Consider the following 13,918-nt stretch of genomic DNA (forward strand, 5'->3'; position numbering starts at 1 on the left):
ACCAGGGTCTTTATCTCTTTTGCTCGTACTGTACGTGTGGTTAGGTGCTTGCTAAACTACCTCCAGTGATGTCATTCTAACATTATTGTAATCTGTTTTTTGTAGGCATTAAAATATATAGGGAACAAAGTAAGAAGGCAAAGGATGTGGGGAGGTGGACCAAAGAAAACCAAAATAGAAGAAGCAAGAGAGCTCCTGGCTTCCACCATTCTGACCCACGTCCCAGTGAGTAACACTTTGTTATTGTGAATAAGGACTGTGGGGTCTGTGAATTCCTGTTAAAGAACTGTGATAAGAGTTTACCTTACTTAAAGTCCAGTTCCTCAAGAGAAAATTCTAAAGAGGACTGTACTGCCCCATCAGAAATAACCTTCCATTATCAGCAGTTTGTTTATACTCGGAGAATGTTAGCTGTATCGCCATCATCATGTTTATTCTCTTGTGGTTATTCTTTCAGTCTTAAATTATTGTTATTTTATATTCATACATATATTAGTACTGCTACTAGATTTCATGGTTTTGAAGGACAGAGATGGTGTCTTACATGTTTTATAAATAAATTAAAATAAGCTTACGGTGCCTTGACCATACATATTTTTTATTGTATGGTAAAATTGCTTATGTAAAATATGCTTAAGCTTATTGTATAGTAAAATATGCTTAATGGTAAAATATGCGTAACATAAAGTTTACCGTTTTAAGTGTACAATTTTCTGGACTTAAGTACATTCACATTATTGTACAACCATCACCACAGCAGATAGTTTTAAAAATGTTTACTGGATGAGTTCATCTTCTAGACCTTGAATTTAAAGTTCACATTATCCAGCCTCCTTCACTTACTGTGAAGATTCTCTGATCCAAACATGCTAGATGATTTGCGTTGTCACCCAGCTGGTTAGCGGTAAGGGTTAGAACCTATCTTCTGGCCTTGAACTAGTATGTAATATTTATTTTTTATTAATTTATTATTAAACAGAGATCAACCATATTGGCATGTGGGGTGATGGCAAGAGGCAGCCCTCAATTTTCTTCCCATTTAATGTATATGCTACTCTTACTAAGTTATGGAATTATTATTTGTTAGACTATCTTGTTAACTAAATAGTCTGGTTTGTAATGAGTTACCATGTGTTCCTTCCGTGAATAATCTTTTTCAAGGGTTGCAAACACTACCTTCAGGGGCTGACTGTAAAATAATGGAAGGTCACGGGATCTGTGGAAGTCGAGAGTAACCACCTGAATGCATCCAGATCCGATTTTCCTGTATTAAAACACCCTTCAATCCAAATAATACAGGTCTCTCATTCTGCCCCTTGGCTACCATTTGTGCATGTCCTTGATTTAATCCAAATAATTAGAAAATTCTGAATGTTAAAGCTGGGTCTCAACTGAATTTTAAGCTCTTTTGGATGATTGGAAGAGTCTGAAACTTAAAATAGCAAAAATGGATAGTAGAAACAACAAAGGCTTTTGAGCCTGAGACGTAATTGTTCACATCCTGGTTTCTTACATCCTAACTGATAAACTTTGGGCAAATCTGAACTTTTCTAAGCTTCAGTTTTCTCATCTTTTTAATAAAAGTAATTCCACTTTCTTGCAGGGTTCTTGTGATGATTCGGAGATATAATATACGTAAAGCTCTGTATTTTCCACGGCTCCCCATGTAGCTCTCAGGAGCTACACTTACCTTCACACTATAACTGAGAAGAATGTTGGGTTAATTAAAGAGCTTTAGTTGATAGAGTCCTGCCGATATTAACATTTGTTTAGTTAGACTGATAAAGATAGGCCGGGCACAGTGGCTCACACCTGTAATTCCAGCACTTTGGGAGGCTGAGGCGGGCAGATCACCTGAGGTCAGGAGTTTGAGACCAGCCTGACCAATATGGAGAAACCCCATCTCTACTAAAAACACAAAATTAGCCAGGTGTGGTGGTGCATGCCTGTAATCCCAGCTACTTGGGAGGCTGAGGCAGGAGAATCGCTTGAAACTGGGAGGCAGAGGTAGCAGTGAGCCAAGATCACACCATTGTACTCCAGCCTGGGCAACAAGAGCAAAACTCCGACTCAAAAAAAAAAAAAATCATCTGTGCTTTTCTGTGGTTGCATGGAACCTAAATTACCATTTTAAAAGTTTGGTTATACATAATCCAGTGAGGAATAAAGTCAAAATAGATGGTTCAGGGAAAAGAACTTTGTTTTCCAGAATTGTTTTGGACAGTATTTACCTAAGTGTGATATAAAGGATGATTTTCAGTGATACAGGATCGTTTTTTATGTAAGTAATTACGTACTTATTAGAAATAATACAACTAGCACATCAAATCCATTTTTGTGATATATGTGATTTTATGGTATTATTGCATAGGATGAAGCTTAGCTTAAAATTGGTTGTTTAAAGATGATTAGACGTATTACATAAATAAGTACTACAGAGATATGCTGATATTCGTGATGGTGGAACTTGAATGACTAGCATTTGGAAAGTATTGTTTAGGTGTGTCTGTGTAGAGGGAAAAACATGGGCAGATATTCAATAGTTCTCAGTGCTTGTCCTTGAGGGTGGGCCTGCAGAGGCCTTTGTCTTGGTATCCTGGCCTTTCAGTTCCTTGGAGACTGTGGTTCTCAAAGAGCATTCCCTGGACTAGTAGCATCTGCATCACCAGGGGACTTGTAAGAAATACTTGAACTCTACCTACTGAATCAGAAACCCTAGGGGTGGGTCCCAGTAATCTGTGTCTTAACAAGCCCTCCAGATGATTCTAGTGCATGCTAAAGTTTAGAAACCACTGCCATAAGAGTGGTTAGGCTCCAAGATGCCTAAGTCCCAGACCACTCTTTCCTCTAATGTAGTATTAAAAGATCTCCAGAGTTCTGAAATAGGCAACAATTCTGTTTCAGCATTCTGGGTTCGTTTGTTAGTCCTTTTTTCTCCCCCTCTTTCAGATAATCCACAGGTTAGTATCCCACAAAGGAGTATCTGAACTACTCTTAGCTTTCTCCTAAAAAGTGTTACCTGCTGCTAGATTGAGAAGATCCCCACTCACCATATGACTCTGGGAACAGTCCTGGAAAAATGTGCTAAGTATTAACTCATTTCAATTTAGACCTAGGGTTTGCTTTCCAGCATATAGTCATTAAAAAGGGGAGTGAAATGAGTTAGAGTTCAATCCTAAGGGGGTGATGGACTGTACCTCTAATTGAGTGGCATTATACAGTTCAGTAGGGGCATTTTCCGTAAATATCCATATTTATTTCTACTTATAAATGTCTTGGGAGAATCTACTACCAGTGTTTATGCAAAAGGAAAATGTGAAATGGGCTTTGTTGAAAATTGAAAATTTTGTTAGTGAAAGTTTGCTTTATTTTTCTCATTAACAAGAAAGATAACTACAACTAGAAGAGTTAGATGTTCCATGTAACTTGCCACATTAAGATTAGAACAATAAAATGTAAATTATATATACTTAAATGGAGGACCATACAGCTTTCGAAATACCAATTGAAAATGTAAATTACTTATAGCTGCCCAGACACTGAGTTTTTCTGCTTGGTTTTGTGGTAACTGGTGTTATGATTGTAAGAGGGTTTTTTGTTTTTTTTTTTTTTTGAGGATGGACAAGAGCCTTTTCTTTTTAAAGACCTTCTTATTGATGTAATTGTTTTGTGGGTACAAGATAACAAAGTAGCTTTTAGGGCTACTTTTTCTTTTACCACATTCAAACACATTTCTTTTAACACATTCCAAAGTTCTCAGTAATAGAGAGTAAATTGACCTAGAGAAGAAATAAAACTTCCTTTGAAGGAAAATGGAGTATTTGAAACACATACAGAATTCTAACATCCTACATTACTTAGTGAAATTACTTAGCAGCAACAACAAAATGTATGAAGGAGAATGCTTGCTTGTTTTTTTTTTTTTTTTTGAATGCAATCTATTGATTTATTGTCATAGTGATAAATTTTATAAAAGATTTCATTGGGATTTTACTAAATGATTAAGGTAAGTAAAAAGGAAATTTTATAATAGTATGTATCATCTGTGGAAAAGCCTATAAATACTCCTTGGAATTGGCAGAAGCTCAGGCTACATTCTCAAAATTTGTCTTTTTAGATGTAGGATCTACTTCAGTTTTTTTGTCTCTCCAAACAAACCAGTGCAATTATTTTATCAGTTCTGAGTCAACTTACTATGATTGAGCCAGATTCATTCATATGGGTTTCAGTGTTTCTGCTAGAGAAGATTGACTAGAACATTTGCTACAAATTCATTCATCTGTTCATTCATTCGGCAGTTATTTGTTGCATGCCAGACAGCATGTTAGTACAATTCTTGTTATCACTGCATGACAAACAATTCTAAAACTTAGTGGCTTAATGTAACTATTTATTGTGTATCTCATGATTCTGTGGTTTGACCGGGCTTAACTTAAGGTGGAGGAGGGAGTTCTCATTTCAGGTCTCTTACAAAGTTGCAGACAGATAGCAGCTGAGGTTAGAGTCATCTGGAAGCTCACCTGGGCTGGACATTCAAGATGGCATCTTCACTCGTAACTCTGGCCCCTCCTTGATTTTCCATTTCATTGGGATTTTACTAAATGAAATGTAGCCTCTCTCTCTGCGCAACAGAGTGTTCTGGACTTTAGTGTCTCAGGACTCTAAGAGAAAGGAAGAGGAAACTGCCAGTTGACTTAAAGATTAATTCTGGAATTGGCTGGTATCATTTCAGCTGTATTCTCTTGGTTAAATTAATCATAGGCCAATCCCAAGGGAGTGATAGATTCCACCTTTAATGAAGGAATGGCATGAAGTTTATATGAAGGGAAGAAGTTGATATAGTCATCTTTGACACAAAGGTACTCACAGGTTACTGAGGACAATGATGAAAAGTCATCATCTCAGCTCAGGAAATTTCCAGACTAGTTGAATTTATTTGAATGGAGAGAATCATAACAATTCAGTATTTTCTTAGTTGAATGTTATAGTATTGATACTTTTCTTGAGGTACGTTAAATTTTAATGTCCATTTTCTCAAAATTTTTCTCCAATTTCTGACTTACAGGTTAAGGAATTCAATTTCCGAGCCAAATGTATCTATACTGCAGTGATGGTGCGAAGAGTTATTCTGGCCCAAGGAGATAATAAAGTTGACGACAGAGATTATTATGGTAACAAGCGACTGGAATTGGCAGGACAGGTGATTTAATATTTTATGTCAGAAATCTTGTTTTCCTTAATGAAAATTAATTTGGTTTTCATTTCACATAAGAAGAAACATTTGAATGAAATATAGTTTGCAGGTTTGAAGTATAAACATTTCATACCTGACTTATTATCTCCTAGAATTCCTTTAACTATAAAAACATTAATTCTTTTTTTTTTTGTTTTCTTTTGAGACGGAGTTTTGCTCTGGTTGCCCAGGCTGGAATGCAATGGCACGATCTCAGCTCACTGCAACCTTGGCATCCTGGGTTCAAGCGATTCTCCTGCCTCAGCCTCCCGAGTAGCTGTGATTACAGGCATGTGCCACCGTGCCCAGCTAATTTTGTATTTTTGGTAGAGATGGGGTTTCTCCATGTTGGTCAGGCTGGTCTCCAATTCCCGACCTCAGGTGATCTGCCCACCTCAGCCTCCCAAAGTGCTGGGATTACAGGCGTGAGCCACCATGCCCAGCCTAATTCTTTAAATGTTAATAGTACATGACCTATATCTTTTGTTGGGATGTTTACCCTCATTCTGTATAATATACAAAGTGAAGTATGACTTTAAGTAATATCATTTATTCAGTTAATAAACATTTACTCAACACCTATTATGTTCTAGGCATACTTTTAAGTACTAGTTATATGAGAGGGAGTAAGACAGACAAAAGCCCCTTTTCTCTTACTCCTTGTAGTCTCAGTGGGAGGGAGAGAGACAATAATCAAGGAAACAATCCGCTGATTGTTTTGGTGACGTGGTAGAGGTAGGTTAGTGAGGATATCTCTAATCTCATTTTAAGTCTTAGCCAATAAATGACATTTTATTTCAAGACTGTGTATCTCTTTCAACTGGCTAGCAAGCATCCAAAAATCTTTGGCTAGCAAGTAACTAAAAAGCTCCAGTTAATTTTTTAGTTTAGATATTGTATTTTTCTGTTTTAGAAATTTCATTTAGGTATTTTTTCATAGCTTCTATTTCTCTACAGAGATTTCGTATTTGTTCATCCATCACAAGCATATTTTTATTTACATCCTTGTATTTTAATAGCTACTTTAAAACCTTTGCTGCTAATTTCAACATCTCAGTCACTTGCGGGTCATTCTCTTCATTAGCTTTTCTCTTGAATGTGGCTCATGTTTTTCTATTTCTTCTTATGTCTAATAATTTTGGATTGTAACCTGATAGACATTGTGGATAAGTTGTGGAGGCTCTGAATTCTGCTGTATTCCTCTAAAGAGTGTCCCAGTTTTTTGTTTTTGTTTTAAGACCCTCTGAACTTGGCTGAAAACCTCTGAATCCTGCCTTCCTGCAGCAAACATCAGCTGAAATATTCATTTAGTTCTTTCAGTTGTAGCTTGGGTCAATTGGGGATTTAGATAGAGTTTAAATGTGGAATTTGGAATTTTCTCACTTACATTCTAGCTGTTGAGGTAGCTCAGATCTTTTTCTTTTGGTTCTTCAATCCAGTAAGACTGCAACTTACTTTCTCATGTTTTAGCCTTCTGATTTGACAAGGATCACTGCCTGCCCTTAGGTGAAAAGCCATAAAACAGGAAACTCACTCAGAACCATTTGCTTTTGATAAGCATTCCTTTTCCTCAGTTTCTTTCTGCTTCCTGATACTCTGCAATGAATTTCGAGTAGTTGTTTTATCTAACATTTCGTCCGGTTTATACAGTTGAGCCACATTATGCATATTTGCAAATTTGTCTACTTGGTAAAATGTATTTTCAACCTCCAGATCTGTACTCAGCGGCATTTTATTGGCCATTTGCAGGCATATGCAGAACTGCAAAAAATTTGAGTCACTACACGTTCCTACTTGCAGTCTAACAAGGCAATGTTCTGCCTTCTTGTTTCAGCTCTCATACTGTAAACAAGTATCCTTTTTACTACTTTGATTTGCATTTCCCTAAAAACTGATTATGTTGAACATCTTTTTATGTGCCTATTGGTCATTTATACACCTTCTTTGAAGAAATGTCTGTTCAAGTCCTTTGCCCATTTAAAAATTTTTTTTCTTGTTGTTGTTGAGTTGTAGGAGTTCTTGGTATATTCTGGATACATACATATATCAGATATATGATTTGCAATTATTTTCTCCCATTCTGTAGGTTGTTTTTTCACTTTCTTGACAGTGTCTTTTGATGTACAACAGTTCTTAATTTTGAAAGAGTCCTATTTGTCTATTATTTTCTCCTGTTGCCAGTGCTTTTGGTGTCATATTCATGAAATTATAGCCAAATTCAGTGTCTTGATTTCCCCAGTGTTTTCTTCTAAAAGTTTTATAGTTTTAGCTCTTAAGTTTAGGCCTTTAGAGTGAGAATTTTGTTAGATGTACAATTCTAGATTGATATTTATTATGTGTCACCATTTGGTGGTGGAGATATTTATTGTCTCCCACCATTTACTAGTTTATTTGTTTGTTTTTATTTTTTTACTTTAGGCAAATATTTCACCTCCTTCTGCCTCAGGTTCCCTGTCTGTAAAAATGGGGTTCATGCCATGTACCTTATAGGATTGTTATGGGATTAGATGAATGATGTATACCGTACCTTGAATGGCACAGAACCATTGTACTTCCTTCACAGGTGTTCTGTCTTATCTCTCTAGGTACTTTTAAGATCTTCTTTTGGCTTTTGTTATTCTGCAGTTTTCTTTATGATATGCCTTGGTGTGAATTTCTTTTATTATTTTTTTTCTTTTGCTTGGTATGTACGTGTTCCTGCTACCCAAGGATTAATGTCTTTAATCAGTTCAGAAAAATTCTCAGCTATTATCTCTTCAAGTGTTGCCTATTCTCCCTTTTTTCTATTCTCTTTTTTCTATTATCTTTGTTCCTTTACTGCATTCTGTGCAATTGTTTTTCTAATTTAGCTCTTAGTTCATTTTCTATCCAGCCATGTTCAGTAATTGAGTTTTTTGTTGTTTACTTTTATAGAAGTCTTTTTCACATATTTTTGGTAATTTATTGGTTTTGCATTTTATGATGAAAATTCTGAAACATTCAGAAAAGTTAGAAGAATGATTTTGTGGTCACTTTGATCATCTTATTTTGTGTTTTTTTTTTTTATTTCCTCATAGATTTACATAGCTTTTTTTAATTCCATATCTGATAACTGTATTTTAGCATCTAGAATCTAATATGCCATTAATTATCAGGTGGACCACTATTTTTATTTCCACTAAGAAATAAAACACATCACCAGTTAAATTATGACACAGTGCTAAGATGTATCCCATGTTCGGAATGGGATACAAAAGTAAAAAATAAAAAAAAAAAATTCCAATCAGTGAAATATAGTAATTCCAGTATCTAATGTTCTAAAGCTGCTGAGTTAGTTGTTTTTGATTACTCTTACTCAAGATAGATTGGTTCCTTGTGAGTTCAGTGATCTTTGGTTATGAACTCATATTTAATTGAGCTCTGATCCTGGGTGTTATTCTAGGGATATTTTCTTTTGGGGATATGTATTTTCTTTTGCAGGGAATAGTGCTGACCTGGAACTTCTAAGTCTTCTTACATGATTCTGAGGATTATGAGTTTCAAGTTCACATCCTTCATTTTGTCACTGAACTCTGATTTAGTCTCCAGGTCCCTAAGCTGATGTCAGTATTTATTCTCAGGGCAACTCTGCCATGTGGGTTTGCTTATTGCTCCCTACTCCCTACCATGGCTTCACCTCATTTTTAATATGTTTTATCCAGAATCTAGTCATATTATAGTAACCAGACTCCTCAGAGAATCCAACCCAGTATGCTGCAAGCAGCACAGGTCCCTTCATTTTCACAGTAGACTTGAAGCTTCGTGAGGACAGAGACTGTATCTTTCTTGTTCATCTTACTAAACTTAGCAACTAATAAGATGCCCCAGATATAATGTTCATCACATATTTGTTGTAGTAATGAATCAATTAATTACATGTTCTAAAATAGTTTACTTTAAAGCCCCCTTTGAATTCTGATATTCTTTCTTCATTTGCTGTCTTAATCAGTTAACAGTGCCATCTACCCATGCTGCTGAGCTACGAACCTCTATGTCACTCCAGACTCTTTCTGTTCCTTCACTCTACACATCAGGTTCATCAAATCATCAAATCCTGCCTGTGCCACTTCCTAAATATATCTCTAATTTATTTCCAGTGTAACTGTTAGAGCACAGGCCTTCAACTTCAGTGTAACCTCCTAACAAGTGTCTCTGTTCTTAGCTTCACCCCAACTCCATTCATCTTCCACAGTGCTAATAAAATTATTTCAACACACAAATACGATCTTCTCACTCTTGTACTTAGGCTATTTGAATGGCTCCCTCTGAAAGCAGTGAGGTCACTACAGTGAGATGTGATGTGGTTAATGGAAGATACCAAGTTAGGGAATGATGTGTCAGCCAAATCATCTTTTAGGAATTTAGAGTCTATGTTGTTGGTGACAATTCTACTTATGAGATCAGTCTGTGTGGTTGTCACAGAGGGATGATGGTATGGTTGATGGAAAGAGGATGCCAAGTTTCCTTAATAACTAAAGATATGGTGACTTAGGGATATGGTTGTATAAAGCACTAGCATGCTCCTAATTAGAGGCACTACTTTCTGAGTCCCCTGGAATTTTCCCAGGAGATATGTATCTGTGAATGATACCACTGGCCTAGAATGAAATTTTGCAAAGCCCAAGACACTTCTTTTGTTATTCTGATGGTTATTCATTTATTTTACCAATTTAAACAAATATCTTTAATTTTTTTAAAAAGTGTTACGATTATTAAAAAGTAATGTTAGCAGTAAAAATAATAAATATTGTAAAATAGCAGAAGTCATTCTTAGTAAACATTTAAAAAAATAGCATAGCAAAAAGAATTTTAAACAAAAAGATTTGCAGTGAAAAGTGACCCACCTCTGACCCTCTTTTCCATCTGACTCAGTTCCCCAGTTCTCCTTTCCAGAAAGTCACTTTTCCTATACTGTCCTCTATCCTTCCAGAGACACTCTATGCATATACAAATATCTTTATTAACTGGCAGTTTAAAGTTAAACCATTGGAAGCTCTTGGCCTGAAAACTATTCAGGACTCTGTGAATTTATGCTTAGTGGGGCTTCCTTGGGGATCTTTGTCACAGGCCAGTTTGGAGTCAGGTTTTCCAAGTTCAGAAGAAGTTATATAAAGGTGTGGTTTGTTGTCATTAGTTTGAAACAGATTTTCAAAGCAGTTATGTCCGAGAATGTTATTTGACCGTTACTGCCAAGCCCTTTGACTTAACAGGGAATTTAATCAGTTAAATGTGTCTGTTGCTGCAGAAATTGACATATACCTGTTTGTGTATGTGCTTTTTAGTTATGAGAAATTGCATACACACCACTATATATAATGTGTGTGCATTAAGTCTCATAAAGCAAATACTTGTATATTCCCATTCAGTTTAAGAATGAACACAGCATCAGTACATTTGAATCCTCCATGTGCCTTCTCTCTTGTTCTTGGCTGCCCCTCCCATCTGTCTGGAGGCTCTGGCCATGTGCCTGCCTATTCACTTGGTACAAAGCAATCCCAACACATTCCTGAGCATTCTCTGTGTGATTAAGTGAAGCACAGGTCCTTTTCCCAGGAGCATCCGCAGCAGACCTGAGCTTCAGGTGTAGGTTTCAAAGTTTTTAAAGCATGAACTCTCAGTTGGAATCCCAATATTAAAACAGATAAAAGTTGAGCCTTTCTGGTTGAGGTGGGACAGAGGGGTTCTCTGCCTCCTTCCCCTTCCCCTGAAACTCCTCCGTGGAATTCATAAGCACAGTTTCCTCTGTAGAAGGATGTTTAGATTCTTTCACAGAGCTTGCAGGGTCCTTGATGATCGTGCCCCTCTGTGCCTTTCCGGCCTCATCTCATGCCAAAGTGAGGCACTTACATCTTCTCAAACATACCATAATGCTCTTCTATCACTATTCCTTTGAGTTATGCCTTCTACCGAAGCTGCCCCTCCCTCATATCCCTTTCACCCTCTCTCTAAAGAGGAGCTCCTCCTTATTCATCTTTTGAGCACTCTCTGAAACTGTGACCTCCTAGGTGCAGTTAGTTGCTCTGTCTTCCTTAGGCCAGTAACAGTTTATTCAAGTCTTTATTTGCATGCTAAATTAACATGTAATTCTTTACTTCCATGCTTCTTCCCCCTTTTAGATTGTAAGCTCATTGAGGAAAGGAACCATTTATATTCATCTCGTTATTTCCACGTATGTGCAGGCCGATATTTGAATAAGGAGAAGTTGCTCTCATGCAGCCTTGCAAACTGCATTCCAGCAAGAGACACAACCAAGTTCACATCTCCTAAGGCACGAATGAATTTAGGGACTGGAGGAACTGATAGAGGGTCAGTGTGGCTGGAGTGAGTGAGGTGTCAGGATGGTAAGAAATGACACTGGAGACCCAGGTGGAGGCTGGATCGTCTGGAGCCCTGTGTGCCATGGGAAGAGACTTGGATTTAATTCTACACGCAGCAGAAGACCATTGAAGAGTTTTAGTCAGGGGAGTGACATGATCTGATTTTTAGTTTAGAAAGATCTGATGTGGAGATGAACAGGCCAAGAGTGGACCAGCTAGAAGCTGTAGCAGTTTTCCAGATGAGAGATAGTGCGGCTGGGATGATCACAGCAGATAGTACCACAACTAAAATTTAAAAACTAGAATTATGAAATTATAGTAATTTTAGGTTCTAGAAAAAAATTAGTATCTGGACTACTGAGGAAGCTCTGTTTGGTTAATGGCCACTACTTAGCAATTTGGTTTTTGGCCACCTTCAGATTGACCATTGTGCAAGGAATTATGGGTATCCTCACCATCAATCCCATTTTTACTATTTTTTACTTGGGAAAAACCATGGTGTTAAATGAGTCCATTAAAAAAAAGTTGATTGTTTAGAGGAATAAGGAATGGAGTAAGGAGGGGGAAAGGAGAGCTGATCCTGTTGCTTAAAAAATTAGAATTAAAAAGAGGGTTCCCATGTGCAAGAAAACATAGCTTTATAAACAATGTAAAGACATAAAAGGTATTGTGTTAGCAAAAATGTGTAAAAACAATAGCTGCTAATTTCACACCCCATGGGATGAGGGAGCATAAATGTGCTTCAGCTTTAGATAACAGAGTTGTCTCCACTGGCCAAGCGGGTTCACAGAGCTTTCCTTCAGTCTTGCTGCCACAAGAGGGTTGGCAGGCCAGCCGCCAGTAGAGGTGTTAGCAAAACCTACCGATTTCAGGCTTAATCTTTCACCTACCTTTTCTTTTTCGGTAATGTGTTCATTATTTGCTGAGCATTACTCTATTCTTTGTCTGCAAATTTTTTGTTTCTAATGCAGCTTGCTTTGTATGGGTGAGATATGGAATGGCACCAAAATCCGGCACCCTGGAAAGCCAGGGATTTCTACCCTATGACAAAAGAATGCCGTCTTGACTTCAGAGATTGCCTAATCCCAGCTGTTCTGATAATGTAATTAAGGCTGCCTAATGTCTTTAATTTTGCAACCAGTTTGTGTGAAAAGGAGAATTTGGCACTCTGAAGGCTTAAACACTAAATAGCAATCTCAAGACGCCTAATTAGAATTCTCTGACATTAAGCTAATTGGTGAAACTGTATTTCAGCAGCTTAACTTGTTTATTAATTTTTTTAGCATTTTCATTGAAAATCAATTGATGAGCTGTCAGCATTTTTCCCTGAAATATGATTTGCTCTTTACTGCTCCTGTCTTAAACAGGCTGAAAGGCCTTATGCTACCAAGGTATTGAATATTATCACCAGCATTCCTTCCCTTTTAGTCATTTTACTTTTGACCTAAATAATGTGGTGTATTGTGTGGATGGCCTTGTGGTTTCTCACTGCTCTGTGAACTTGGACAGCATTTTTTCTTTTAAACTGAAATTTTAGGAGTAGGGAAATTTAATAATGAGGCAGTATTTCTGTTGACTGTGTTCTTAGTTTTTACTTCTTTAGTACCAAGGACATTTCCTTGTGTTTGAATCAAGGGGCTACAATAAATTCAGCTGGGATCCAAAAAAACTTTGTCATAATTTGAGACAAAAGTGTCTAAGTGTAAGGGACTAATTAAAATAGAGCTGAGCTTTTGTTGTTTAGGTTAAGGGCATTCGATTCTGTTCAGGATGCTTATTCAAGTTCCTTTTGCCAGTTTCCACAGGAAGTTGCTGGAATAGGCTTCTTCATCCTCTCTCACCCCTCTGCACCTGCTTCCATTCCCATATTCTTTCTTTCCAAGAGTGAAACTGCTGGGTCTCACTGTAAGAAAGGATTAAGCTCTCAGAGGAGGAAGTTTTCTTTTTAGAACACTTCTGACATAGTAAATTCAAATCCAAGATCCAGGCTTTTCTATCTGAAAAGGTGGTTTTAGTAGAAAAGTGGAAGGACATGTCTTAACTTTAAAGAAGGAAAAGCATGAAATCCAGTTCCACTTAGGAAATTCCTTCTTTGGCACTAGCTAGAGGAGAAGATTCATTTGCTTTGAATACCTTCTTCATTCTGAGTCAAAAAACTACCTATCAGAAACATTCAGGAATATAGTCAGTATGGAATTTGGAAAATCTTTAGCTTAAACATACTTCACTGAACCTCAGAATTCTTTAAGAAATTAGTTAGTATAAATATGCCCCCCATATTACTTTAATGTTTTGTTATTTAACTTAGATCACAAATATATTGAGCTTTTTTCTTCTACTGCAAAGAAAA

General features: G+C 36.9%; 1 protein-coding gene across 2 annotated transcripts in view; it reads left to right on the forward strand.

Moving 5' to 3' along the window:
• The window catches only part of POLR3B (RNA polymerase III subunit B), a 146,946-nt gene that overhangs the window by 48,070 nt on the left and 84,958 nt on the right, over positions 1-13,918 (forward strand). For both annotated transcript variants that reach the window (XM_001161567.8, XM_063787089.1), the window contains exons 11-12: positions 106-225; positions 5,066-5,200. In XM_001161567.8, the coding sequence (XP_001161567.1) occupies positions 106-225; positions 5,066-5,200 (255 nt within the window). The remainder of the gene's footprint in view (positions 1-105; positions 226-5,065; positions 5,201-13,918) is intronic.

Source organism: Pan troglodytes, chromosome 10 (assembly GCF_028858775.2).
Source record: "Pan troglodytes isolate AG18354 chromosome 10, NHGRI_mPanTro3-v2.0_pri, whole genome shotgun sequence".
NCBI classification, from domain to species: domain Eukaryota; kingdom Metazoa; phylum Chordata; class Mammalia; order Primates; family Hominidae; genus Pan; species Pan troglodytes.